This window comes from Delphinapterus leucas, chromosome 10 (genome assembly GCF_059928025.1).
Source record: "Delphinapterus leucas isolate spDelLeu-1000000601 "Yukka" chromosome 10, BTC_Dleu_Yukka2, whole genome shotgun sequence".
Lineage (NCBI taxonomy): Eukaryota > Metazoa > Chordata > Mammalia > Artiodactyla > Monodontidae > Delphinapterus > Delphinapterus leucas.
The window spans coordinates 57556733-57581151 of record NC_143138.1 but is presented as its reverse complement, the minus strand read 5'-3'; the positions used below and the strand labels follow the sequence as shown (position 1 = coordinate 57581151).

Genomic DNA, 24419 nt, shown 5'->3' with positions numbered 1-24419 from the left:
GTGGGACATGGGAGTGGGTTATTAGTTACCATACCCTTATAATGTAGCAAACATTTTAACATAAAAGGATTGAAAAATATGCCTATTAATGCACTGCAACTTTTTTTCCTCTGTTCTCTTCTAGATTTTATCCCTACCTATAGGTCAGTTTAAAACTATTACAATTAGGAGGTGACACTGATATTTTTTTTCCTTCACGTGATTTTTGTGTTTGTATTTGAATAGTACTAAAATTGCAGTGTGTGCTTTGGATAGGAAAAGGTTAGTGGACAGTTGAGGACATCTTTTTGCTGAGAAGTTAGTTACCTTAACTAATATTGTCCCTGTCTTGCCTTTCCATTCAAAATTGCCACCCTGCTAGGTATATTTTAATTCAAAATACTAAAAAGACATCAGTGCACCTCAATTTTTTGTTCTTTTTCCCCAACGCCCTAGGAAGCAGGTAACATAAACCGATCGTTGAGCTGCCTGGGCCAGGTGATTACTGCGCTTGTCGATGTGGGTAATGGAAAACAGAGACACGTTTGCTACAGAGACTCCAAACTTACCTTCTTACTCCGGGTAAAGTAGATCATTGGGTTCCTGGGCCCCTGTTTTGGTTATGCTCGCTATGGTTGGTAGTCGGATAATCTCTCAGCCTTGGTGCTAATAATATACATTTTCTTTGCTTAAAAAACATCTTGTGGTTTCTCGCCTGGAAATGTGTACCATTCATATCATTAAACAGGATTCCCTTGGAGGTAATGCCAAAACAGCCATAATTGCAAATGTTCATCCTGGATCTAGGTGTTTTGGGGAAACCCTGTCAACGCTTAATTTTGCCCAAAGAGCCAAGCTGATTAAAAATAAGGTAAAATACTGAGTATGCTTAAGTAAATTAGAAGAATGTTTAAGCTTGCAGTATCTCACTTTTGTGATTGCCCTCATATTAACATTAGCTTTTAGTTATTGTATTTCTCTGTTGCGAAAGCCTAACTCTAAGCAGAGTTTCTATTTTATCTTTCCGAGCCTTCTATATCGCTCATGTAATTTGAGACTAGAATAGGTCTTGTCATTATTGTTTGGCTAGCTTTTTCTGAAGGGAAGGCAAAGTTTTTCTTTTGTAATTGGGCTGGAGACTAAATTTATTTACCTAAACCACGCTATCGGAGCTGGGTGCTGGGAGCAGGAGGATCCGCTATGAACGTAATTGGATGCTATTGACCAACTTTGTCTTTCAAGTTGTCTGTAACTCTAAGGATTCCTCATTTTTCTTTATATACAAGAAGTTTCCTTGATACTTGTGTACACCAGTGGTCAGAAAACTTCCTGTAAAGGGCCCAAGAGGTAAATAATTTCGGCTTGTTGGACCATATGGTCTCTGTCCCAACTACTCAGCTCTGCCTTTGTAGTGAGAAAGCAGCTGTAGATGATATGTAAACATATGGGCATGGCTGTGTTCAAGCAGCGCTTCGCCAACCCCTGGTGCAGACTGTCAAAAGACCAAGGAGTTCCCCACTTGCTTTGGAGAGGTTGGAGGGCTCTTTGGTTCTAGACAAAAGAATCAGAGGGCATAAATTGGCAAATTAATTTCCTCTCTCTTTCAAAGGAGAAAGGGGTCATTGTTACCTCCCAAAATAGACTCCCTGGTGATCTTATCATGGTAAAAGCAAAGAGGTCCATGTTGCCTCTTCCCTTGGGTGAGGCAGAAGAGTATAGGTCTGGTTATTCATTCATTTTATTGGAGTATGAACCCCCTGTGGGATATTTGTAATATGAGGAGGAAAATCATTAGAGCTTCCTGACCCTACCTCTTGGGACTTACTAGAAGATTTTGGAGAGTGGAGAACTGCAGGGATAATTAGAATTATGATGTCACCGATGTGACAGTGATGTCACAGTGTATAGGAATGCCTTTTAATGAGGCTGTCCATAAGAATCAGAAATAACTAGAAATGGCTTCTTAACACATGAAATAACAAAACCAGGAGCCTTATACTAGTCCCTGCCAATGGTGAGTCCTCTGCTGCAGCCTACCAAGGGAGAGTGGCTCGGATGTCTGGAATTTGTTTAAGGGTAAACAGTCCTTCCCAGTGGGCAGACCCAGCTACAGACAGGAACATGGGGACCTTGGGGCTGTCAGAGGTTTCTCCCTCACTCTGGAGTATTGGGTGTTTGATTTGGTTGGTTCTCAGCTCTTGACTCTTGTTATCACCCTCTAGGTTTTGTGAGACTTTATGAACTTCTTAGAAGTCGTCTCAAATAAGACATTTCTTTAAAACAGCATTTAGTTTGATAATAAAACAGAAATGGACTTGTCAAACCAACTCTCCCTTCCAGGAGACTGTTAGGAAATACAGGGTTGGATTTTTCTGGAGAGGGTGGTTTCTTCCAAGCCAGTGGAGCTCAGGTCAGCTCTGCAGTTCCTTACACCTCTTTAGTGAGCGAAGACAGGGGGAGGTGACACTCATGGAGGTGTTTGCTCTTCATGGGGTGGGGTTATCTCAGGAAGAGGCCAGTGTTAGATGAATATACGTTGATCCCAGAGGTGACCCAGCCCAGCAGGGCCCAGGGCTAGTCAACAGCGGAGACCTAAGTGGGGGCTTGAGGGGGGGAGGGGAAAGAGTCTCTGGCTCTTGGTGTGAAGGCAGAGGGGAAGGAAGCTCCCTCCACACTCCAGCACACTGATTTTGGAGCCCTTTGGACTGTTTGTGAGATGCAAGTGCAGTTTTGTTTGGTCTTCGTCACTCCAAATCATACAAACAAATATAAACACGAGACTGTATGACTCAGCATTCTTTTAATGCTTTTTAAAAAAATTCTTGAACAGGCAGTGGTAAATGAAGACACGCAAGGAAATGTGACCCAGCTCCAAGCTGAAGTGAAGAGGCTCAAAGAGCAGCTGGCCCAGCTTACTGCAGGGCAGATACTACCAGAAAGCTTTCGGACCGGAGGTACGACGAGCGCGGTGTCCTCTAACCTGAGGAAATCCAGGTGTGGGTATTAGTATGAGAGCCCTCCAGTGACAGGAACAACACAGTAAGGCTACCCAGATTTCCCACAAGTGTCTGTTCCTGTTTATTTCACCTACATAGGAACATGGTACTTTGTAACCAGACACAGTTACCACAGGTACTGATTTCTGTGAGATGTGGTGGGAAGGGGGAGTAGAAATAATTTTGAATAATTTATCCCTAATAAGTGCTAAAAGGAGATACTAGTAAATTTCATTTAGATCCACTTCCAAGATGCTGTCATATGTAATCTTCATATGTTTACTAAATTGGATATGAGAGACTTACTTTTCTTCAAAGAATAGGTAATTTGTAGACTGGGTTAATTTGAAATTCATGATCTGGTGATGAGAGTCTGACTCTTTAAGACGAATTGAGAGCAGTCAATCAAAGGCTATTTTAGCTCATTTCTTGTTCTTAAAATTTGGGGATAAAACATTTTTCCTCTTTCCTTTTCTTTCTTACTGGACCCGTTACAGGCAAAGACGAGACTGACTACATGAAGTATTTCCGAGAGGCAATGTTATTTTTTAAGAAATCTGAACAGGAAAAGAAGGTAGGAAACTGAATTAGTAAAAGGGGATTCAAGATATTTTAGGCTTTCACTATGAGGAGCTTTTCCGAGTGAAATAAATGGCACAAGTAAATACAACGAAGACTGAAAAACCTAATTTGCCTTTGAGATTAAATGTGAAGTTAGTGTTTATTGCTTGTTTTGTGAAAATTTAGGGAAGCCCAGTTATTTTTTATGTTTAACCAAATTATGAATTTCTTAAGTCTTTGGTAGAAAAAGTTAGCCAATTGGAAGACCTCACCCTCAAAAAAGAAAAATTTATTCAATCTAATAAAATGATCGTGAAATTCCGAGAGGATCAAATAATGCGCCTGGAGAAGCTCCACAAGGAATCCCGGGGAAGTTTTCTGCCCGAGGAACAGGATCTTTTGCTGTCGGAATTGAGGGATGAGATTCAAACTCTGCGAGAACAAGTGAGTACACGACATTCGCAGTAACTGTAAAACTAAAAGAAGTTCAAGGCAAGTATGAATCAGTCACCAAGTTGGTCAGTAAATTTTTGTAATTTAATACAAGAGAAAGTGGTTTGTTTGTTTTTTTGTTTTGTTTTTTTGCGGTACGCGGGCCTCTCACTGCTGTGGCCTCTCCCACTGTGGAGCACAGGCTCCGGACGCGCAGGCTCAGCGGCCATGGCTCACGGGCCCAGCCGTTCCGCGGCATGTGGAATCTTCCCGGACAGGGGCACGAACCTGTGTCCCCTGCATCGGCAGGTGGACTCTCAACCACTGCGCCACCAGGGAAGCCCGAGAAAGTGTTTTAAATGAATTCAACTGACAGTATGATTGCATAATGTGCCCACACACACACACAATTTTCTAAACTAGTAAAACCTGAAGGGAGAAGGGAGGATGTGGTGGTGGTGTCACTGCCCTGGCAGTTAGCCCCAGCAGGCCAAGCACACTTCCTCCCAGTGGGCAGCGATAACCCAGTGGGGCTATCGGAGCCGGTAGTCTCTTCACAGCTGAGCCCTTTGAAGTGTTGTTGTTTTTCCTTTTCCCTGAGAATCTGGATAGTTGACACAGGCACGTAATTAAAAAACAGGATAATCTCTTACCAGAGGGGATATCTTTTGAGAGTTTTTCTGCATTTTCCAACTAATATTGATAGATGTTTTTACTTCTATTCCTTTTGTGCACAGAAGACAGCATACACACTTTTCTGTACCTTGCCCTTTTCATTTAATGTGTCTTTGGGGGGCATTCCACCCTGGTCAGTAGAGAGTTTCCTAATTCTTTTCAGTGTGTTAATTCAAGCCGTCTACTTTGCAGGAAGAGCCTGCCACAATGTGCACCCTGTGCTTATCACCGCAGGTGCCTGGGTGAACGTTTCAGGGGTAGACGGGGAAGTTTCGAGTTACCAGACCCGAATGTAGAGTTCAGAGTTGTAGGATATGCACGTATTCAGCCTGATGGTAAAAGCTGAGGTGCTCCCCACCCCCGCAGTGCCTGCGGTGTCCACAGTGTTTGCTGTTGGCTTTCGGAAAGACTTGTTCACTAAGGTCATGTTTGTAAATACGTAGGTCTCTAATTCTTCCATGTGACAGGTAGAGCACCACCCCAGAGTTGCAAAATATGCTATGGAAAATCATTCCCTCAGGGAGGAGAACAGAAGACTGAGATTGTCACAGCCTGTGAAAAGAGCCCACGAAATGGATGCCCAGACCATCGCAATCCTGGAAAAAGCTTTCTTTGAAGTATCTGGCACAGAGAAAAATGACAAAAGTAAGACGTGGTAGTTGTAAACATGCCTTCTAGGGGCAAGGGGACTGTTTAAAAGGGCATCGATATTGCCTTGCATTGAGGGTTTTCATTTTAGCCTCTAGACCTGGTGTACAAATTTCTTATATACATACTTATTCTTTATGGAGGCTAATAGATACCCATTAGCAAAGGAATACTCAGAATATCTCGGTCTTACAGATAAAAGATTGATTCAGATATTACTTTACACTTTTATTAAATGGAATTTTCCTATTTTAAGTATTTGAAATGAAAAGTACTTAACTAATGACAACATGAATGAGTGTAGAGTTGAGATATTTATTCACCTGACGAACATCTGTACAGTGTGAGAGATGTCAGAGTGATCAGACTCACGGTCCAGCCAGCACGGTGATTGGTCCTGATGTCATGGTTGCGGGTCATGCTTGCCAGTGTACGTTCTGCTCTACATTAGATCTGTAAGTTTACTGTTACTCTCTGAAAAGTGGTTTAGTTACTGATGTGATTTACACGCTTGACAGCTATTGGTGTTAATGCTCTGGGATTTGGTAACAAAGTCTATGTTTGCTCCATTCTTAGAGTGAATATCTTCATGGTCTTTTATCACACTCTGTTTCAGCCTTTGTTTCTCTTTAGGTTGAAATTGAGATCGTTCTAATCTTTTTATACTGCAATGATAAAGGAAAAAAATACTTTTAAAATTTCCTTTTCCAAGCCTTCTTCCATTCTGTTATGAATTAACAAAAGAATAAAATTCACAGAATGTGGGTTGTAGAGAGACCACAATTTTAGATGCAAAGTTAAAATCAGGTTTTCTATATTAACTATTTTTTCCTACAATGCTCTGTATTTTGTTGGCCATTTTCCCCTTAGTAGTACCTTAACTTAACTATCTTTGAAAGATACTAATGGTAATTTCTGGACCTCACCATCTTCTAAACATACATCATTCTCTAAACAATTTCTTTTTTAACAAGCAGTTTGGGTATTTACTTCAATCTTTCTTCTTTTTTTTAAACATTTATTTTTTTAATTTATTTTCCTCATTTTTTTTTTGGCTGCGTCGGGTCTTACTTGCGGCACATGGGCTCTTTGTTGAGGCATCTCTGTTGAAGCATGCAGGATCTTTTCATTACAGTGTGCAGTGTGCTCGGGTTTCTGTCTAGCTGTGGCACATGGTCTTCTCTCTAGTTGTGGCATGCAGGTTTTCTCTCTCTAGTTGTGGTGCACAGACTCCAGGGCTCGTGGGTCCTGTAGTTGTGGCACGTGGGCTCCTCTGTAGTTTGCGGCAGGCAGGCTCTCATTGAGGTGCACGAGCTCAATAGTTGTAGTGCACGGGCTTAATTGCTCCACGGCATGTGAGATCTTAGTTGCCCGGACAGGGATCGAACCCACGTCGCCTGCATTGGAAAGCTGATTCTTTACCACTGGACCACCAGGGAAGTCCCTCTCTAAACATTTTTACATGTTATTTCCCATACTGAAACTCAGTGGCACTCTTTCCAACAAATTCAGCCTTCTAAGCAATCCCTGAAAATTAATATATTCTACCTGGTAGATGCTACCAAGTTCTTTCAGTTGGCTGCCATTGCTATTTGTTTCTTTTGCTAAAAATTCATTGACCGTTGGCACTAATTCCTGCAAGATTCAATTGGTGATGTTTCTCTGTCCAGCAGTGTGGGTGTTATACTTCAGTCATTGTTTGCTCTTTTCACTTAATGGAAAAGGTGTTGGCTTAAATATGCCCCATCATCCTGTGGCTTCACAGCTTCTCAGAAACAACTTCTGATACTCTTCGATGTACTGGGTTGTGTCTTACGTCTCCTCTTGAGTTACAGGCTCTTGTATTTTAGGGTCCACTTTCCAATGATTTCTCTTTCCTCCTTGTACTTCAAAATTGATACCTGGCAGAGAACTTAGAATATGTATTCTGTTATTTTTCTCTTTCAAAGACCAGGTTGTTTCCTTATTATCAGGTCAGCAAAGATTCTCTCCTAAAGCTCCGAAAGAGCCATGTTCGTTAGCAAACACTGAGAAGTTAAAAGCACAACTCCTGCAAGTTCAGACAGAGCTGAATAATTCAAAGCAAGAATATGAAGAATTCAAAGAACTAACTAGGTAAAGTATAAATACACATTCATGCTTACTATTTCTGATCTTTTAGTGTTGGTTTGTTTTGGTGTTTAGCATTGATGATTTAATTGAGCATTTACCTTAAATATTCTAATATAGCTGCTAACTTGTTTTGACATGAAGGAAAAGGGCTTGCATCTAGCTCTTTTTCTTTACTCATTTTTAAAAATTGAGGTACAGTTGACATAAACGTCTAGTCTTTAATAATATATTCAATGAACTAGATGATACAGATGTTTTAAGGGATATACCTATTGAGATGAGTATCTGTTAAAGTTACTTGTAAATTCTTTATCTGGCCAGCAAATTTAAATCACCACTGTTACGAATTAGATCAGGATTTTTAGAAATTACAGGTTTGTTGATATTCTTTTTTTTTTGACATTCAAGTTCTATGCAGTTATTTATTTTTTATTAAATTTTTCCTGTTAATATTCTCACTTGATATTCTTTGTAAAAGAAAACAAAGATAAACCACATTCATATTATAACTAAGATTAATCCTATTCTAAAATATATAGAAATGTTTGTTTTAAAAATAACATATTACATATGGAATCATTGTGGATTGTTTGGGCTTTTGAATTGGAGCGCTACCATTTGCTTGTTGAATACCTTAAACAGTCATCAATCTCTGAGCTGTATTTTACCCAATTGGAAAATCCCAGTAATAATCTGAAAATATCTCTGATTTAAAGAGATAACTATAAAGTTTTGTGAGAATATAAACTGTAAAGTACTCTACAAATGTATGACATTACTTATTACCTGAAACACTCAATATTACAATATGTATTAGGAAAAGGCAGCTGGAATTAGAATCAGAGCTTCAGTCTTTGCAAAAAGCGAACCTTAATCTTGAAAACCTTTTGGAAGCAACAAAAGCCTGCAAGCGGCAAGAAGTTTCTCAGCTGAATAAAATTCATGCTGAAACACTTAAGGTAGGTAATCTGAAGCAATACTTCAACCTTAAATCAGTGGTGTCTCATTTTGTTAATAATGGAGAGTCTGCACAGATTATCTCCAGATACAGATAGAATCCCTTGCCAACAGTTAACCCCAGGGTAATACTAGTCCTAGGGTTCTGATGTATACCCCCAGTGGCAGGGTCATGTAGGGAAGAATACAGCATTTGGAATCAGACCTGGGTTCAAATTCTAATCTGTCAGTAACCTTAGCCAGGGTTTCCTAACTTCTGAGCCTCATTTTATTACCTCTGAATTGGAGACGAGGCCAACTTAATAACAGGGTTTTTCGAGCATTAAATGAGATAATAAAGTGCCTGGCACCTGATGGCTCTCAGTATATGGCAATTGTTGCTGTAATGTGTTGTGTGCTCAAAGCTTGCAGTGGAAGAATAGAAATCCTAAAGATAAAGACCACTAAAGGATCAAGGGTAACATGGGGGATAATAGAAGGGATTGTTCCCCTAAATAACCATAGCCCTCATGAAAGAAGAAAACTGTGAACATCTGAGAATGAGGAGAGGGAAGGGGAATACATAAGGAAGGCAAAGGTCAAGAAGCTGATGCTGCTCATCCTGGTTATTTTCACTTTTGGACCAAATTCTCTGAAGGCTAAAAAAACCCCTTTCCTTATACATCTTAAAAATAATAGGTGTTTATCTCTAATGGTTATCTTTATCAGTGATGCTTTTTGTATCACTTAATAGGATACTGCTTTTCAAAGTAATTTTATTTGTTTGAATAGGTAATCACATGACTGGAATTTTTTTTTTTTTCTTTGCGGTACGCGGGCCTCTCATTGTTGTGGCCTCTCCCGTTGCGGAGCACAGGCTCTGGACGCACAGGCTCAGAAGCCATGGCTCACGGGCCTAGCTGCTCTGCGGCATGTGGGATCTTCCCGGACCAGGGCACGAACCCGTGTCCCCTGCATCGGCAGGCAGACTCTCAACCACTGCGCCACCAGGGAAGCCGGGAATTTTTTTCTTTTATATTATTTATTTGGTTGCACTGGGTCTTAGTTGCAGCAGGCAAGCTCCTTAGTTGCGGCTTGCCGGCTCCTTAGATGCAGTACATGGGCTCCTTAATTGTGGCATGCAAACTTTTAGTTGCGGCATGGATGTGGGATCTAATTCCCTGGCCAGGGATCGAACCCAGGCCCCCTGCATTGGGAGCGTAGAGTCTTAACCGCTGCACCACCAGGGAAGTCCCATGACTGGAATTTTTAAAGGTACAAAATGACAAGTCTCATTCTGTCTGCTGTCCTTTCAGCCAACCAAGACCCTCCTTGGAGGCAGACAATGTCACGAAATTTTTTTGTTTTTTCTTTCTTTTTCATATTTTTTTTTATTTTTCACAAACAGTAGCATACACATACAGATCATTCTACACCTCAATTTTTTGTTTAAACATAATGATATTTTAGAGTTTGTCCCATGTCTAAAGGGAGAAAAACAAACTTTCTTCTCATTTATTTATTTTTTGGCTGTGTTGGGTCTTTGTTGCTGCTCACGGGCTTTCTCTAATTGCGGTGAGCCGGGGCTACTCTTTGTTGCAGTGCGCGGGCTTCTCATTGTGGTGGCTTCTCTTGTTGTGGAGCATGGGCTCTAGGTGCGTGGGCTTCAGTAGTTGCAGCACGCGGGCTCAATAGTTCTGGCACACAGACTTAGTTGCTCCACGGCATGTGGAATCTTCCCGGACCAGGGCTTGAACCCGTGTCCCCTGCATTGCCAGCCAGATTCTTAACCACTGCACCACCAGGGAAGTCCCTCTCTCCTTTTTGTTTTGTTTGTTTTTTGTTTTGTTTTGGCAGCTGCACAAGAATATACTGTATGGATATATCATGATTTAACTTGATATATATCAAGTTAAATACTATTATTTAACTTGAAAATACTATTTTCAAGTAAATACAAGAAAAATACTATTTTTTCTTATAAAGGTAGAATTTTTAAGGTTGCTCATTTAAAAAGGCAGCCTTTAAAATCTGTGCAGGAAATTATTTTAAAATACTTGCAGAATATCACCAAATGTTTCATAATTTGAGTTTGTAGCCCCTTAGCAATAGAATTATAGAGCTTGAAGCACTGTGGCATTCTAGTCTACTTCTTTTTATAGCTGAGCAAACAGGATGAAGGGGATTAAAAGTTTTGCCAAGAGTGGCATAGCAATTCAGGTCTTGTTGTTGTTGTTCATTTTTAATTATGTGAGAACTTTATGGATACATTATCCTTGTTTAAAGGAAGTATACATATGTATACAAGTTTTGGTTAAAGTTCCTTTTGAGTACCACTGCCAATCTGGGTCTAATCTGGTCCTTCATCCCCCATCCCCATCCCCAGGGGTAATTTATCATCAATTTGGGAATCCTTTTTCTTAGCAATTTTGTACAGTAAATATACATAGTCTGAGAAGATATGTGGAGTTATTTCATAGAGTTTTTTTTTTCTTTTGTCGTACTTTGTTTTTAAAAATAAATGGAATCATCCTACATATGTTATTCTGCAATGGGCTTTTGTTAACTCAGGAATATGCCTTGGGTCTTTCCACATGAACTAGTACTTAGAACTCTACCTCATTTTAAACCCAGGCTTCTGTGCTTTGGAATAATTCCGTGGCTTATTTAGGTGGTTTCCAGTGCAAGCATTCTCCGGGGCGGGTTTTATGAAGGAGAAGTGGTAGTTTTAGGACATTTCAGCATCCTGCTGAAGTGCCCTCCAAGTGGCTGCACCACATTCCTTCCCAGGAAGCCTGGGAGCACTCCTTCCATAGCACTGGCCCCAGAACTGGCATTGTTCGACAGTCTGATGGGTGAAAATGGTTTTAATTCTACTTTCCCTCATTTGTAGTGAGGTCAGACCACATCTTTTCCTATGTTCATTGCCATTGGTTGGAACACAGGAAAAGATGTTTGACCTATGAAAAAGTGCCTACTTTCCTACTAGCTATTTATCTTGTGATTTGTAGGCGTTTTATGTGTTAATCTTTTGTTTGTTATGTATACTGCCAGTATATTCTGCCATCATGTTCCTTGTCTTTCATCTTTGTATGTGATACTTTTGTTATACAGAAGTTTTAAAATTTTGATATAGCCAGGTTTATTGATCTTTTATCTTTGCGACTTTCTTTTTTTGGCCGTGCCGAGTGGCTTGCTGAATCTTAGTTCCCTGACCAGAGATCGAACCCGGGCCCCAGCAGTGAAAGTGCCAAGTCCTGACCACTTGCCTGCCAGGGAATTCCCCCTTTGTGACTTTTTAAATACATTTTTAAAGGCCTAGACAATCTCAAGAGCATCGGTATATTCTACTTTCTTTTACTACTTTTATTTTATTTTATCTTATTTTTTTGCTTTAAAATATGCTGTTTATTTTTTTCTCTAATTATAAAAATAATACATTATGCAAACAGATAGTTTAGGAAACACAAAAATCCACCCAGGAAAACGACAACAAAAGCCCCTCCATTCCACCAGCCAGAGATAAGCGCTGCTGGTGTCTGTGACTACGGCACATCTGAGGCTGTGCGCCCAGCCCCGGCCTCTGCAGAACTGAGGTGGGGCTGCAGGCCAGGAACAAACAGCAAGACACATGTAAGACAGCCGAGCAGGATAAAGCCGGAGTCTTGTTTTCCAACATCTAGAAGCTGTTTCTCCCTCCTTGGCACACGGTGAGGGCCAGCGTCCCAGGCCCCGCAGGGACTCCCCCCAGCAGCTTCCAGGGGAGCACAATTTACCCATATGCTCTGGAATGATTTTAAAATCTGGAGCGGATTCACGGCTACCCCTGTGCTAATCTCACTCATGGCTTCCAGATCTGCTCCCTGGGCCAGAAGCGGGTGGGGAGAGGCCTCAGGCCGGGGTGCCCGAGGGGCCTGGACACGGGCCGTCATGTGCAGAGAAATGCCCGGGAGCCACGCATCTCAGGGGGGACTGGCCTGCCTGGACCTCACCGCATACAGACGATGCCTTTTAAGTCTGGGCAGAAGACAGAAGAACTCGCAATAAAAGGAAGGCTGCAGTAAGGCCCCAAAGTTTCTGCACATAGAACAGTGACCATTTTTGATGCTGCAGAGCCCCACCCACCAGGGGACACAGGAAGAGCATGTCCCAGCTCCCTGAGGACAGGGCTGGCCTCTCCTCCTCTCAGCCAGACACCCACGTCCATGGCCACAGGGGATGCTCCAGGGCTCCCCAGGGCACAGCGGGGACCTGCGGGCAAGGACCCTGAGCCTGTGGGTGCGACTGCACGGTCCAGAGCGGGCACCAGGAGACGGGGGAGAGAGCTGGGTGACGGGGTTGGAGTCCCAACTCTACCGCCTGCTGCCCTTGGACCAGGCAGTCTGTTGGGCCTTGGTTTCCTCATCTATAAAATGGGAATAATGCCCACCTCATGGGCTCCTGAAGGGATTAAATAAAACAGGAGAAGCAGGTCACAGCACTGGCACATCTCAAGGGTAAATAAATGTCACAGTACCCATCACTCCTTCTCATTAACCTGCTTCGTGTCAACCCTGTGGCTCTCACTTTTTTTAAAACTGTCCCTCTGAGCGCTGACCAAAGCCTGGGGGATAAAGGGAAGGTTTATCCTATCCAGAGCCAACCCGAATCTAGATCCAGCCAGGCCTGCCAGGTGGCGAGAACCCGTGAGCCAGCGGCCTGGACCCTGGACCAGAGAAGAGCAGCCCCGCGAGGGCTCTGCCAGGGCCGCGTTCAGACTGCAGAGCAGACAGGGCCCAACAAAGGACGGGCTTGTGTGGAGGGGCCCCGTGGGGGGCACTGAGGCGATGCAGGCAGACCTCAGGGGAAGGCACCGGCCAAGCTGGAACTCTCCCTGCAACGCTGAATCCCTCATCATTGTTTTGCCTTTAATCACATTTTTAAACACTTAACATACAAACATCTGTTCCTTGATGTTTTGTCTTCGTTCCTCTGTCATCCTCAAAATGAAAGTCCAGAACTTTCTGCACTAATTTTAAAGTCGGGCTGAACGTTTAGTAATGAACAAGGCTGCTTAAATTTCCCTCTAATTTTGTCTAAGTCTTCGTGAAGTTTATCATAAGTAGGGTCACCATAAGGGAGTTTCTGAATCATTCCAATCAGTGATTCTAAGACCTTCATCTTTTTGCTGTCTTTCTCAATGGCGGAACCGTGCAGGAGACATCTCCAAGCAAAAGCAAAACCTTGGTAGCACCTGATCTCAGATCTGATTTTAGCTCCATGTAACGTGTTATACTGTCTTCCTTCAGTCATACCCAAACTACTTCCTTATTCATAGCCTTCCTGATACCCTTCCCTGTGAAACCTCTCATCCGCCATCACGATGGCATCGAACATGTCCTGACTCCCAGCCGTGGCGGTAGCCGCCCCGCCCCTCGGACTCGGCCGCCCTGTTCTGCGGCCACAGACCCGCAGAGCCTCGGGCACGGATGCCTCTTTTACTACTTTTATAATTTTCTTTTTACATTGAGATTTTTAATGTGTCTGCTATTTTATTTTTAAATGGCATGACATGCAGGTTTACCTTTTTAAAAAAATAGACCATGTTTTATATATGGAATCTAAAAAAAAATGGTTCTGAAGAACCTAGGGAGGGGCAGGACAGGAATAAAGACGCAGACGTAGAGAATGGACTTGAGGACACGGGGAGTGGGGAGGGTAAGCTGGGACGAAATGAGAGAGTGGCGTGTACTTACATATGCTACCAAATGTAAAATAGATAGCTAGTGGGAAGCAGCCGCATAGCACAGGGAGATCAGCTTGGTGCTTTGTGACCACCTAGAGGGGTGGGATAGGGAGGGTGGGAGGGAGGGAGACGCAAGAGGAGGAGATAGGGGACATATGTATATGTACAGCTGATTCACTTTGTTATAAAGCAGAAACTAACACACCATTGTAAAGCAATTATACTCCAATTAAGATATTTTTAAAAATAATAAAATAAAATAGACCATGTTTTTCTCATTAATTTGGACTTTCCACATATAAATTATTCTAATTCTGGACTTTTTATTTTCTTCCAGTGTTCTGTTTGATTATACATATGCTAATAATGCATTGTTTTAGTGACCATACACTTCCTAATTTGTTGTCTTTTTGTCTCTTCTTGCACTTTTTTTTTTTTTTGTATACAGTTTAGAGTCGACTTATCAAGTTTCATTTTTAAAAATCTTACAGCAATTTTTGCTTGAGACTGCTTTGAACTGATAGGTTTGTTTCCACAAGGGCATTTCTATGCAGCCTCTCAAGGATACCTTTTCTTTTCTTTTTTTTCCTTAAATATTTGCTTATTTGGCTGCTCCAGGTCTTAGCTGCAGCATGTGGGATCTTTAGTTGCGGCATGTGAACTCTTAGTTGTGGCATGTGGGATCTAGTTCTCTGACCAGGGATTGAACCTGGGCCCCATGCATTGGGAGCACGGAGTCTTAGCCACTGGACCACCAGGAAAGTCCCAAGGATACCTTTTCTTTTCTCTTGATGAACAGAATTTTAATTTTATCCTCTCTGTTCACACAATTATAAATATGCTATTTTCATGTGTGCTAATGTTGTTTTCCTAATAATTTTTTGCTGCAGATCATAACGACACCAACCAAGGCTTATCAACTTTGGTCTCGATCAGTACCAAAATTAAGCCCTGAACTGGAGAGCTTTGGCTCTGCACACACTCAGAATTCTAGCAGATTGGATAAAGATATCTTAAATGAGCCCTTGCCACCTGAGATTAGTGAACAAGCTTTTGAAGCCATTTCTGAAGAGCACAGAATGGTGCAGGTACCTGTTTAGTATTAAAATCGTATATTTTTAAGGATGAGTGTGTAAAAATGCCTGGGTTAGAAATCAGCCTGCTCTTGTTCTTTTAATCTGCTTTGCAGTATTTAGCAAGTCAGTTTCCACTTTCCTTGAGCTTCGGTTCTCTCGTGTGTAAAAAGACCAGTTTGCTACTAGCTTCTAGTTCCAGAACTGGTTTACAGGGCAGTGTTGTATCTGCTAAAGAAGATTAAATAGTTGAAAGAATCTTGTGATCAAATTTTAGACAGCTTTTGGTATATTTGAAATAACATGTGAAGTTTGTTTATCTCAGAATTCAGTGATTTGTTTTTTCTTTTAAGAAGTTTATCTACTGTCTAGTAAAACTTACAGGGAGCCACGTCACCCCAAATTCCAAAATTTTGCCCTTCCACAGGTATGGAGGCCTTTCTGGTGAAAGTCACTTCATATAGGCCTGAGAAAGTTTCTTAGAAGTCTCAAGATGGCTCTACGATTTAATCTATGATTTTAATTTTTATTACTTCTTTCCTTTGTGTTTGAAATTATCCACTTTGATGGGCCACAAGTATAATTCTGAAACATGAGAAATCATTAGTGTAGTCTTTTGAAATGGTTTTCTGGCTCCAAACTGGCCTTTGATACCTTTGTCCATATGAGGTTTTGAGTTTTGTATTTTTAATGCAGAAGAAATTATGGAATGTTTAAGATGTCCATTAAAAGAATTTTTGACCACTGAAGTTCTTGTGTTGCAGGAACAAATGTGTGCCCTTCAAGTCAAGTTGGATGAAGAAGAGCATAAAAACCTAAAGCTTCAGCAGCACATTGACAAACTGGAACATCATTCTACTCAAATGCAGGAGGTGAGACCGTGAGCATTGCCTCAGAAAATATATGAAACATATCCTCAAAGTAAGAGCATCCCAGGAAGGAAATGACTTTATGAAGCCTTGGTCAAGGTTTATTTGAGTTGTATTCTCTATTTTGTTACTTCACCTACTATAATGAGACACATACCCCTAGTCTGAATTTAAGACTAGATTTTAAAAACAGAAACAAGGTGATGATTTGGAGTGTGTCTTAGCATGCCAGTATTTTTTTTCCAGTAAATTTATCTCTTTCCCAAAGCTTTTCTCATCGGAAAGAACTGATTGGACCAAACAGCAGCAAGGGTATCTCTCTCAGTTGAATGTCCTTGAAAAGCAGCTTCAAGACACTCAGACCAAGAATGACTGTGAGTCTGAACACTGGAAGCTTCCTAATCTGAATACTGTAACTCAGTATCTTTTTACTCATATGGATAAAATGTTGTCCCTGTGTTTTTGGTTGGCTGTCTCTGTTTGTTTGTTTTAAATTAGACCAGATGAGTAATAGCAATATATTATAAAGGGTCATTTTTTCCAGGACTGCTCTCAAACAAATGATACAAATGTTTGCTTAAAGTTTTAATACTGCTTTGAAAACGAAGTGTCTTGAATTCGTAAGATGAACGTTTTACTAGTGACGAAAAAAGCGTAAAATATATTTGTATATATTCATAGATGTGGGAATATCATTTAATTCCCAGTTTTTTCAGTTTCTTCTTTCATCAGAGTATTTGCAATAGCTTATGATAAAGCTAAGGCAAAAAAGACAGCCGTTTCCTTTTCTTTGATCTAAAAAGTAACCTAATTTTAATTCCAGTTGGAGTTTCCTTAGAAGACCAGAGTGTTTAACCTATTTTGGAAAGTTCTGGTGCATCTCCAAGGGTTTTCAATAAGTAAGATTAGGTCACTTAAAATACGTTAAATCTCTTGTCTTTTTTTCTTATTTGAAGAGTTTTGATGCACATTCTGCAGGAGAAATGTAGAAAAATCAAATGACCTACATGTGAGGGACAGGTGTTAACTTTTTTTTTTTGGTAGAAATATACCAAAAGCCATGAGCAAGGGAGAGGAAGAAAATAGAAATCTCAGTGCTCCTAGATACCTCCCATTTAGTTGTTCAAAATTTTTACACTTAAAATGGTCTCTTCAACTTGTTTTTGCTGATTGTGGGAAGGGTACCTATCAAATTTATTTGCCTCCTTTGTAAAACATACATGTAAAGAAAAGTCTGTTAAGAGTTATTATGTGTTTGTTTGTTTGTTTTAGTTTTGAAAAGTGAGGTACATGACCTGCGAGTAGTTCTTCATTCTGCAGACAAGGAGCTGTCTTCGGTGAAACTGGAATATAGTTCATTCAGAGAGAGTCAGGAGAAAGAACTCAACAGCCTTTCTGAAAGACACATGCACGTACAGCTTCAACTAGATAATGTCAGGTAGAGTTGTTCTGTTACTGTTTCAAGTTGCCTGATTGGCCTGTAACCCAGGACTACTTGAAGTACAAGTGCTATAAACCCAACTCAAACTAGTTTAAAAAACTAAGAGGTAATTTATTGGAAATTCCCTGGCTGTCCAGTGGTTAGGACTCTGTGCTTTCATTGCCGAGGGCCTGGGTTTGATCCCTGGTCAGGGAACTAAAATCCGGCAAGCCGCACTGTGCCCCCGTTTAACAAAAAAAAAAAAAAAAAGGTAGTTTATTGGCTCACGACATTGGGAAGCCCCAGAGGTGATTTTGGTTTCACGGACAAACTAGATTGAATCTCAAACAATATTGTCAGTGTGCATCCCCATCCCCCCATCCCCCCCAGCTTCTCTCCCTCACTTCCTCTTTCACTCCCTCCCTCCCTTTCTCTCTGCTCTTCTTCCCTCTGTGTATTGCCCTTATTCTCTTCTACTGTTGAGGACCTTGCTCTATGTGGCGGGGAACAGATTGCCTCAGACAGCTCCATCTTCTGTCTCCTGACATAACAATCCCTGCGAAGAAATTCTCTCTCCCCATTGCCGTATATCAATCCCAGAGAAAACTGGTATTGTTCTTGCTTGAGTCATCTGCTTACTTTTGGATCAATCACTTGCCAAGTGTTGGCCCAACAGAGGTGATGTGTCTGTTTCCTCTCCAGCGGGAAAGGTGTGCTCTTACTAGAAGGGACAGTACAAGGTAGACCAAATCTGTAGTTGCCACCATTGTCCACAGTAACTCCAGAGGCTGGCTAGTTAGTCAAGTGCTGGTAATCTTGAAACAAAGTAATCTAAGATGTAAATTGTTTGGTTTTTTTCCTCACTAATTTCAACCTTTTGTAAAACGTAACTTAAAACCATCTTGTGGTTTTGATGCTATTTCCCAAGTCTATGGCAATAATTTAATAATGGACATTTTGATTGTGATACTGTGAGTGTGATATGAGTGTGACTGCTTACTCTAGAAAAGCTGCTAATAGACAACCTTGAATTTAGTTCTTATAGACATTGCGAAGACTAAAACCTGTAAGCCTTGAGTGTTTTTTGAATATGCAACAAGGAATTAAAAATAGAGGAAGAAAACTTGAGGTCTGCATGTCTCCATAGACATGTTTTTGTTGGGCCTTCCCAGTATGGTTTTTGAAAACAATTTAGCATAAAATTTTTAAAATTGAGAACTTTCTTATAAAGATCCATATTTCAGCATCCTCTTAAAAATCCGACAAGTTGGTGGCACTGGGCCCACATTCTTGTATGGCAGCCATCCTTTAGAGAGGGGCCTGTGCTAAGTCAGCACAGCCTGCACTCCCCAGCACCATTTCCCCAGCACCAAGACTGCTGGTCAATGGCTGTTTATCATCACAGGTGCACTGTTGTTTTTCCTTACACCTGGTATTAGTTTTTAACATCCGAATCACTAAATCTTATCTTGGCTCTGTCGTAAACTAATTTTGTGTGATTTTTTTTGCACTCAACATGACGTACATTGAGTATATCACTTACTGGGTTGCTTAAACTGTCATGACTCTCAAAGGTTAAGACCTCTAAGTGAAACCACCCAACCGCCGTGTATTTCTTGAATTATTTTGCCTGCTTTCTATATACAGTTTGTATCGTAAATCATATGTTCTCCCTCCCTACCATGTATTGTCTGTATATCTATCTTTAGCAACTGATTTATCTTACTTCGTAATTTGCCCCTTCTGCTCTGCATGGAGTTAGTGAAGCCAGATAGATCCAGGTCTCACAGGCCTCTGTGTACAAGCTGGGACATCTGTTTTGGGTGGTCCAGAGGTCATGTTTACCAGGTTTTGGATGAACTCTGTTTGGGCATGTCACAGTATGTTGCTAAGTAGAATAAGAGGGTGAAAACCTAAAAAGCAGTAAGTAATAATCATGTGACTTAAAAGATAGTTCTGTCCTAAAGGAGTTTATTCTCTTGCTCAGATCAAAGCCATATTTGCCATCTTGAAGAACCCTCCTAGAGTCGGGAGAAGAGGTGTTGAGTCTATAGAGTTCAGCTATCAGCAAAATTAAATCAATGCGCAGTCTTTAGTTTACATGAGGGTTAGGTCTGGAACCCCCTAAATGAGTCTCATCACCCAGAATTGCCAATCAATTAAGCATGTCTGGTTGAAATCATGGGAGAAAGAATGAAGAAGTAAATGACTGCGGGCTAACATGCCCAACCTGTCTTTTCCATCCCCATCACACTAATATTCGTGCATCACATCATAATGACCATTTCACAGAAGTCCGTGAGGAGCTTTACATCAGTCAAGCCTTCTGTAAGTTGGAAATGGCCTGTAGATGGGATAAAGTGAACTGCAGATAAATCTGACTAGCAGAACTACATTTAATGTCTATATTTACATTTGTAAAAATGTTTTCCTGTTAAAGATTAGAAAATGAAAAGCTTCTTGAGAGCAAAACCTGCCTACAGGATTCCTATGACAACTTACAAGAAGTAATGAAGTTTGAAATTGACCAACTTTCAAAAAACCTCCAAAACTGCAAAAAAGAAAATGAGACTCTGAAATCTGATCTGAATGTAAGTTAAGAAGGATATTGGTTATTGATGAACTTGTTCTGGATGTGTGACAGTTTGACCTCTTCCTAACTTCTGTACTGGCCCATTGTGCCTGCCACGAAGAAGGTACTCCATGTGTTTGTTGACTGCACCTTAAAATCTAATATAACATTGTCTTTTAGAATTTGATGGAGCTTTTTGAGGCAGAGAAAGAACGCAATAACAAATTATTATTACAATTTGAAGAAGATAAAGAAAACAGTTCTAAGTGAGTGCTATTTATCTTTTCCGTAGTTGACTAGAATATCATTTACTACCACATTCTTTATGTTGCGGGTTTTCTTTTTTTTTTTTAATTGCTAATAGGCTGTTAAGTTTTTTTTAAAGCATTCCAAAAGGAATATCAAATTTTTTTGTATAAATGGCTATGTAGAGAAACTTAATTTTTCAAAACATTTAATAACTAGCTACAGTACTTTTTAAATGAATAGCAGTTGGTGGTGATCAGAACTCGGGACCTTCTGTAAATAAATCACAGTATTTATTATTGAAAGGTGGGGACTGATTTATTTCTATCTCTACTATTTGATTTCTCTGCTCTTTTTTTTCTTCTGGTCCCTTATATGAACACCATTGTCTTTCTTTTCCTCTCTCCAAATTCTTTTCCTTGGTGATCTCTCTCAGTCTCTTCGTTCCAGCCAACAGGAGGATTATTACTCTAATAAGAAGAATTTGTATTAGTGTATTCAGCAGATACTTGTAGAGTTCTTACCATGAGACAGATTCTCTTCTAGTCCCTGCTATATACTGGTGACTCCATCTAATTGGGAAAGACAGTTAACATTTAGTCGCTCATTCAAACGCTTAGCGATATCCAGCAAGCCAGGCACTGTTCTGGTAAATGCCAGGACATTTAGAGGTAAGACAGTGAACAAAATAGCCCTGTCCTTTTGAGGTTCACATTGTAGCACAGAGAGGTGGGTAATAAGTAAATAGTATATATTATGTTAGAGAGTCCTAAGTACTCTGGAGAAAAATAAACTGTCCTGGCACAAAACTGGGTTTTTGTTAAATAACTGTTGAAGAAACTGGTTCAAATTTCTGATCCTACTGGAATACAATTCCTAACACCAAGCATGTGTCTAATAAAGTTCAGTTGCATTGCATTGAATCTCTTCTGTACGAATGGACTCAGTTCCTGTTTCCATTGAATGAGTCATGAGTAAAAGATAGTTCTTCTTTTCCAGAGAAATCTTAGAAGTTCTTGAAGCTGTACGTCAGGAGAAACAGAAGGAGATGGCCAAGTGTGAGCAGCAGGTAAAAATGTGCTATACTCTCACTCTGAAATTTGAGGTTTATAACTTTTATTCCTGATGTCCAAAGAGATTTGTTATAAAAACTGTTTCAGCTTTCAGATGTTGAAAATTTATAATAAAAAGATGGAATTTTTGGTTGGTTGTATTATTTTCAACTCTTGTTTTTCTAACTCCCAGATGGCTATAATCATAATTTGTTGGTGGTTTCCTGATAGAGACCACAAAATCATTCTCGTTTAACCCAACTTTTTATTTTCAAATATTACTCCTTAGTATACACTGTTTAATATGAAAAGCAGATTTCAACTCCTTTTATGCTTTTTAAAATACATGTGTGTGGTTAACTTTGTGATTTAATTCTTTTTCTAAAAATATTGATTTTTCCCCATAGATGGCAAAAGTACAGAAACTAGAAGAGAGCTTGTGTGCTACCGAAAAAGTAATCAGTTCTCTGGAGAAGTCTAGAGATGCTGACAAGGTGGGTAGAGGTTGAGGCTATAGCCCCCTGCATTTTCCTTATAAACGCTGCCTTCACATTCCAGTCTCCTGCTCCCAGGGTTAGCTAGCATTTCTGTATGCACTTAGGCCTTGCTCATCTTCCACGGTTGCTAGAGAATGAAGTCTTTAAGTTAATTTTCCTCATAACTTCAACCCAAACTGTTCTATCACTCTTGATGGCAGTGTTTCTAAAACACATCCCTGCCCCCTTTAACTAGGATGCCGTCAGTGCGACCTTTTCTCATTGATTGTGAGTGTCACGATACAAATTCTCAAATCCCTGGTGTTGGCTTTAACTAGAATAATAAACATTAATATGTATGTCTGAACATAAAATTAGGTGTACATTCCTTATATGTCTAGCTCTTATTCATTCATGAAACCAAAGCAAATGATTAAAATATTAGAAAACCAATAAAATATAAATTGGTAACATTAATAATGTAATGTGACACATGGTATTTTGCTAAAATAAAATTGACTTCTATTGTCATTTGGAAAGATAAATGATTTATCATTAAAAAAAGATCTCCTTGCTGTCATTGGGTATGAAGATATTGTTTCTGTCCTTGCCAGGAAGTTGTAGCTGACCTCATGAGCCAGATCCAGGAGCTAAGAACCTCAGTCTCTGAGAAAACAGAAATCATAGACACCCTGAGGCAAGAACTGAAGGACATCAATGTAAGTTCTGTCTCCAACAAGATATGAAATTTGAGCACGAGGCACAGTTCACAGACTCAAGTGGTTAACCAATGCCCCACAGAAAAAAGGGTTCTGTGGTCACCCACGTTTGAAAATATGTAGTAGTGAAAGCTCAGCAGGCTTGGGTATCTGCAGAACCCGCAGGGCCTTTAATATGCTGACCTGTGTGCTGTGTGCATCTCGGGAAGGCAGAGTTGGCTGCAGCATTTCTCAGGCCTCACTGACCTGGGAACAGTGCTCTCTGTGCACATTTGGGAATTGCTGATCCAAATCAGATCAGAAACAGACTGGCTGTTGCCTCTGATGGTTAAGGAAATGTGGTGTTCCTTAATTGCTTCAAGAAAAAAAATAGCACATTTTAGTTAAGTTCAGACATCAGTGATTTAGAAAGTGAGTTTGTTTCCCCATTATTGGACTTTATCATTTCCTAAAGTAACTACTTACTCTTCCTGCATATAAATGGTGAATGCTTCCTCCGTCCCTTGGGTCAAGGTAGTTTTTTGTTAATGTTCCTCACTCCTGTGCTCCAAAGGGAGCTTGCTGCACTCCACTGATTTCTGATAAAGATGACAAAACCAGATGTTTTTTCACTGATACCTGTGGGACTTTTCCACTTCTTCTTGCCATTCATCCATTAGCTCTTCCACTCCTTCATTCAACAAGTGGTTATTGAATTTATTTGTGTTGATCTGGTCATCACCTTGGAACTCAGACTCATTCTTCAGTTATTATAATCTAAAAATAAACTGATAATAAAGCAGACAGATCTTGTATCATCATTTTCTTTTCTGTAGGGCAAATATAATTCTGCTCTGGTTGACAAAGAAGAGAGCAAAGCATTGATTAAGAGACAGGAAGTGGACATTCTGGATCTGAAAGAATCCCTTAGACTGAGAATACTCTCCGAGGACATAGAGGTAGATGTTAACACATCATCACCCTTTTTGGTTTATTACTTGTCAGTATGTTTCTGTGTGTTATTAATGAATAAATAGAAGACTTTTAAAAAGGAGTAAGTCATAATTTGAGCCACTTTCCCTAAGGTAGTTAGGCAATTGATAGATAATACTAAGATTGTTATATTTTGTTTAGTTGATTTATTTTCATTCATTTGTGCTAACACCATGCTAAGCTCCTGTAACTCACCCTCTTCTGAAAAGGAAGCAGAGTGGAAACTGCATTTACTTGGATGCAGTGGTAGCAGCAGGGAGCAAAGAAAGGGCTGGTTAACCACAAAATTGCTTCTTGTGTTTTAGCTAAAATAAGTTTTAATTATCTTGTTGTTGATGTAAATGTATCTTTTAAAAAATTAAGCAGTACTGTCGTGTGGTTCAAAATTCAAAATATATAAAGCAATATACATTCCCTCTTGTATATCCTTCCAGAGATATTTTTGGCTAATGCTATATACCTTGAGTTTTCCTTTTTTCACACAGATGGTAACCCACTGTGTATACTGCTCTGAACCTGCTTTAGAAATAGTTTTCTTGCTATCCGTGAAACAAATTCAACAAATATTTATTGAACCCATCTGCCGTACAACCTGTACCTGTTTGTCATTTGGGAATGGAAGAACGATTGAAACACAGTTACTTACCTTGAGGCATGCAATCTAGCTTAAGAGGTAGATGTATTATGATGTAACAAATGACTTGGGAGCACAGAAAAGGGAGGGAGAGGAGCAGTTATGCCTGGAGAATTCCAAAGAGCTTCCCGGAGAAGATAGTATTAGTATAAGACTTTGCTAGGGAGGGAAGCCTGGCACCTGTGAATGTTTGTGGAGCATCCTCATAAAGGGGAACAGTTGGGTGTGACTGACTTGAGGTGGTTGGCTTTTTGAGCAACCCAACAATAATCTAGATATGAGAATTAGATGCATATAATAGTGAAAAATTCAAATCAACTGA

General features: G+C 40.3%; 1 protein-coding gene and 1 pseudogene across 2 annotated transcripts in view; one reads left to right on the top strand and one right to left on the bottom strand.

Annotated features, from left to right (window-relative positions):
* Positions 1–24419, top strand: part of KIF15 (kinesin family member 15) — a 75481-nt gene that overhangs the window by 36983 nt on the left and 14079 nt on the right. For both annotated transcript variants that reach the window (XM_022553825.2, XM_089919078.1), the window contains 18 exons: positions 436–561; positions 728–850; positions 2810–2933; positions 3473–3549; positions 3771–3980; positions 5111–5288; positions 7265–7406; positions 8221–8362; positions 14955–15152; positions 15902–16009; positions 16275–16380; positions 17279–17444; positions 19867–20017; positions 20179–20264; positions 21244–21313; positions 21704–21790; positions 22387–22491; positions 23307–23429. In XM_022553825.2, coding sequence (XP_022409533.2) covers positions 436–561; positions 728–850; positions 2810–2933; positions 3473–3549; positions 3771–3980; positions 5111–5288; positions 7265–7406; positions 8221–8362; positions 14955–15152; positions 15902–16009; positions 16275–16380; positions 17279–17444; positions 19867–20017; positions 20179–20264; positions 21244–21313; positions 21704–21790; positions 22387–22491; positions 23307–23429 — 2322 coding nt within the window. The remainder of the gene's footprint in view (positions 1–435; positions 562–727; positions 851–2809; positions 2934–3472; positions 3550–3770; positions 3981–5110; positions 5289–7264; positions 7407–8220; positions 8363–14954; positions 15153–15901; positions 16010–16274; positions 16381–17278; positions 17445–19866; positions 20018–20178; positions 20265–21243; positions 21314–21703; positions 21791–22386; positions 22492–23306; positions 23430–24419) is intronic.
* Positions 11982–13772, bottom strand: LOC149748246 (protein LTO1 homolog pseudogene; annotated as a pseudogene).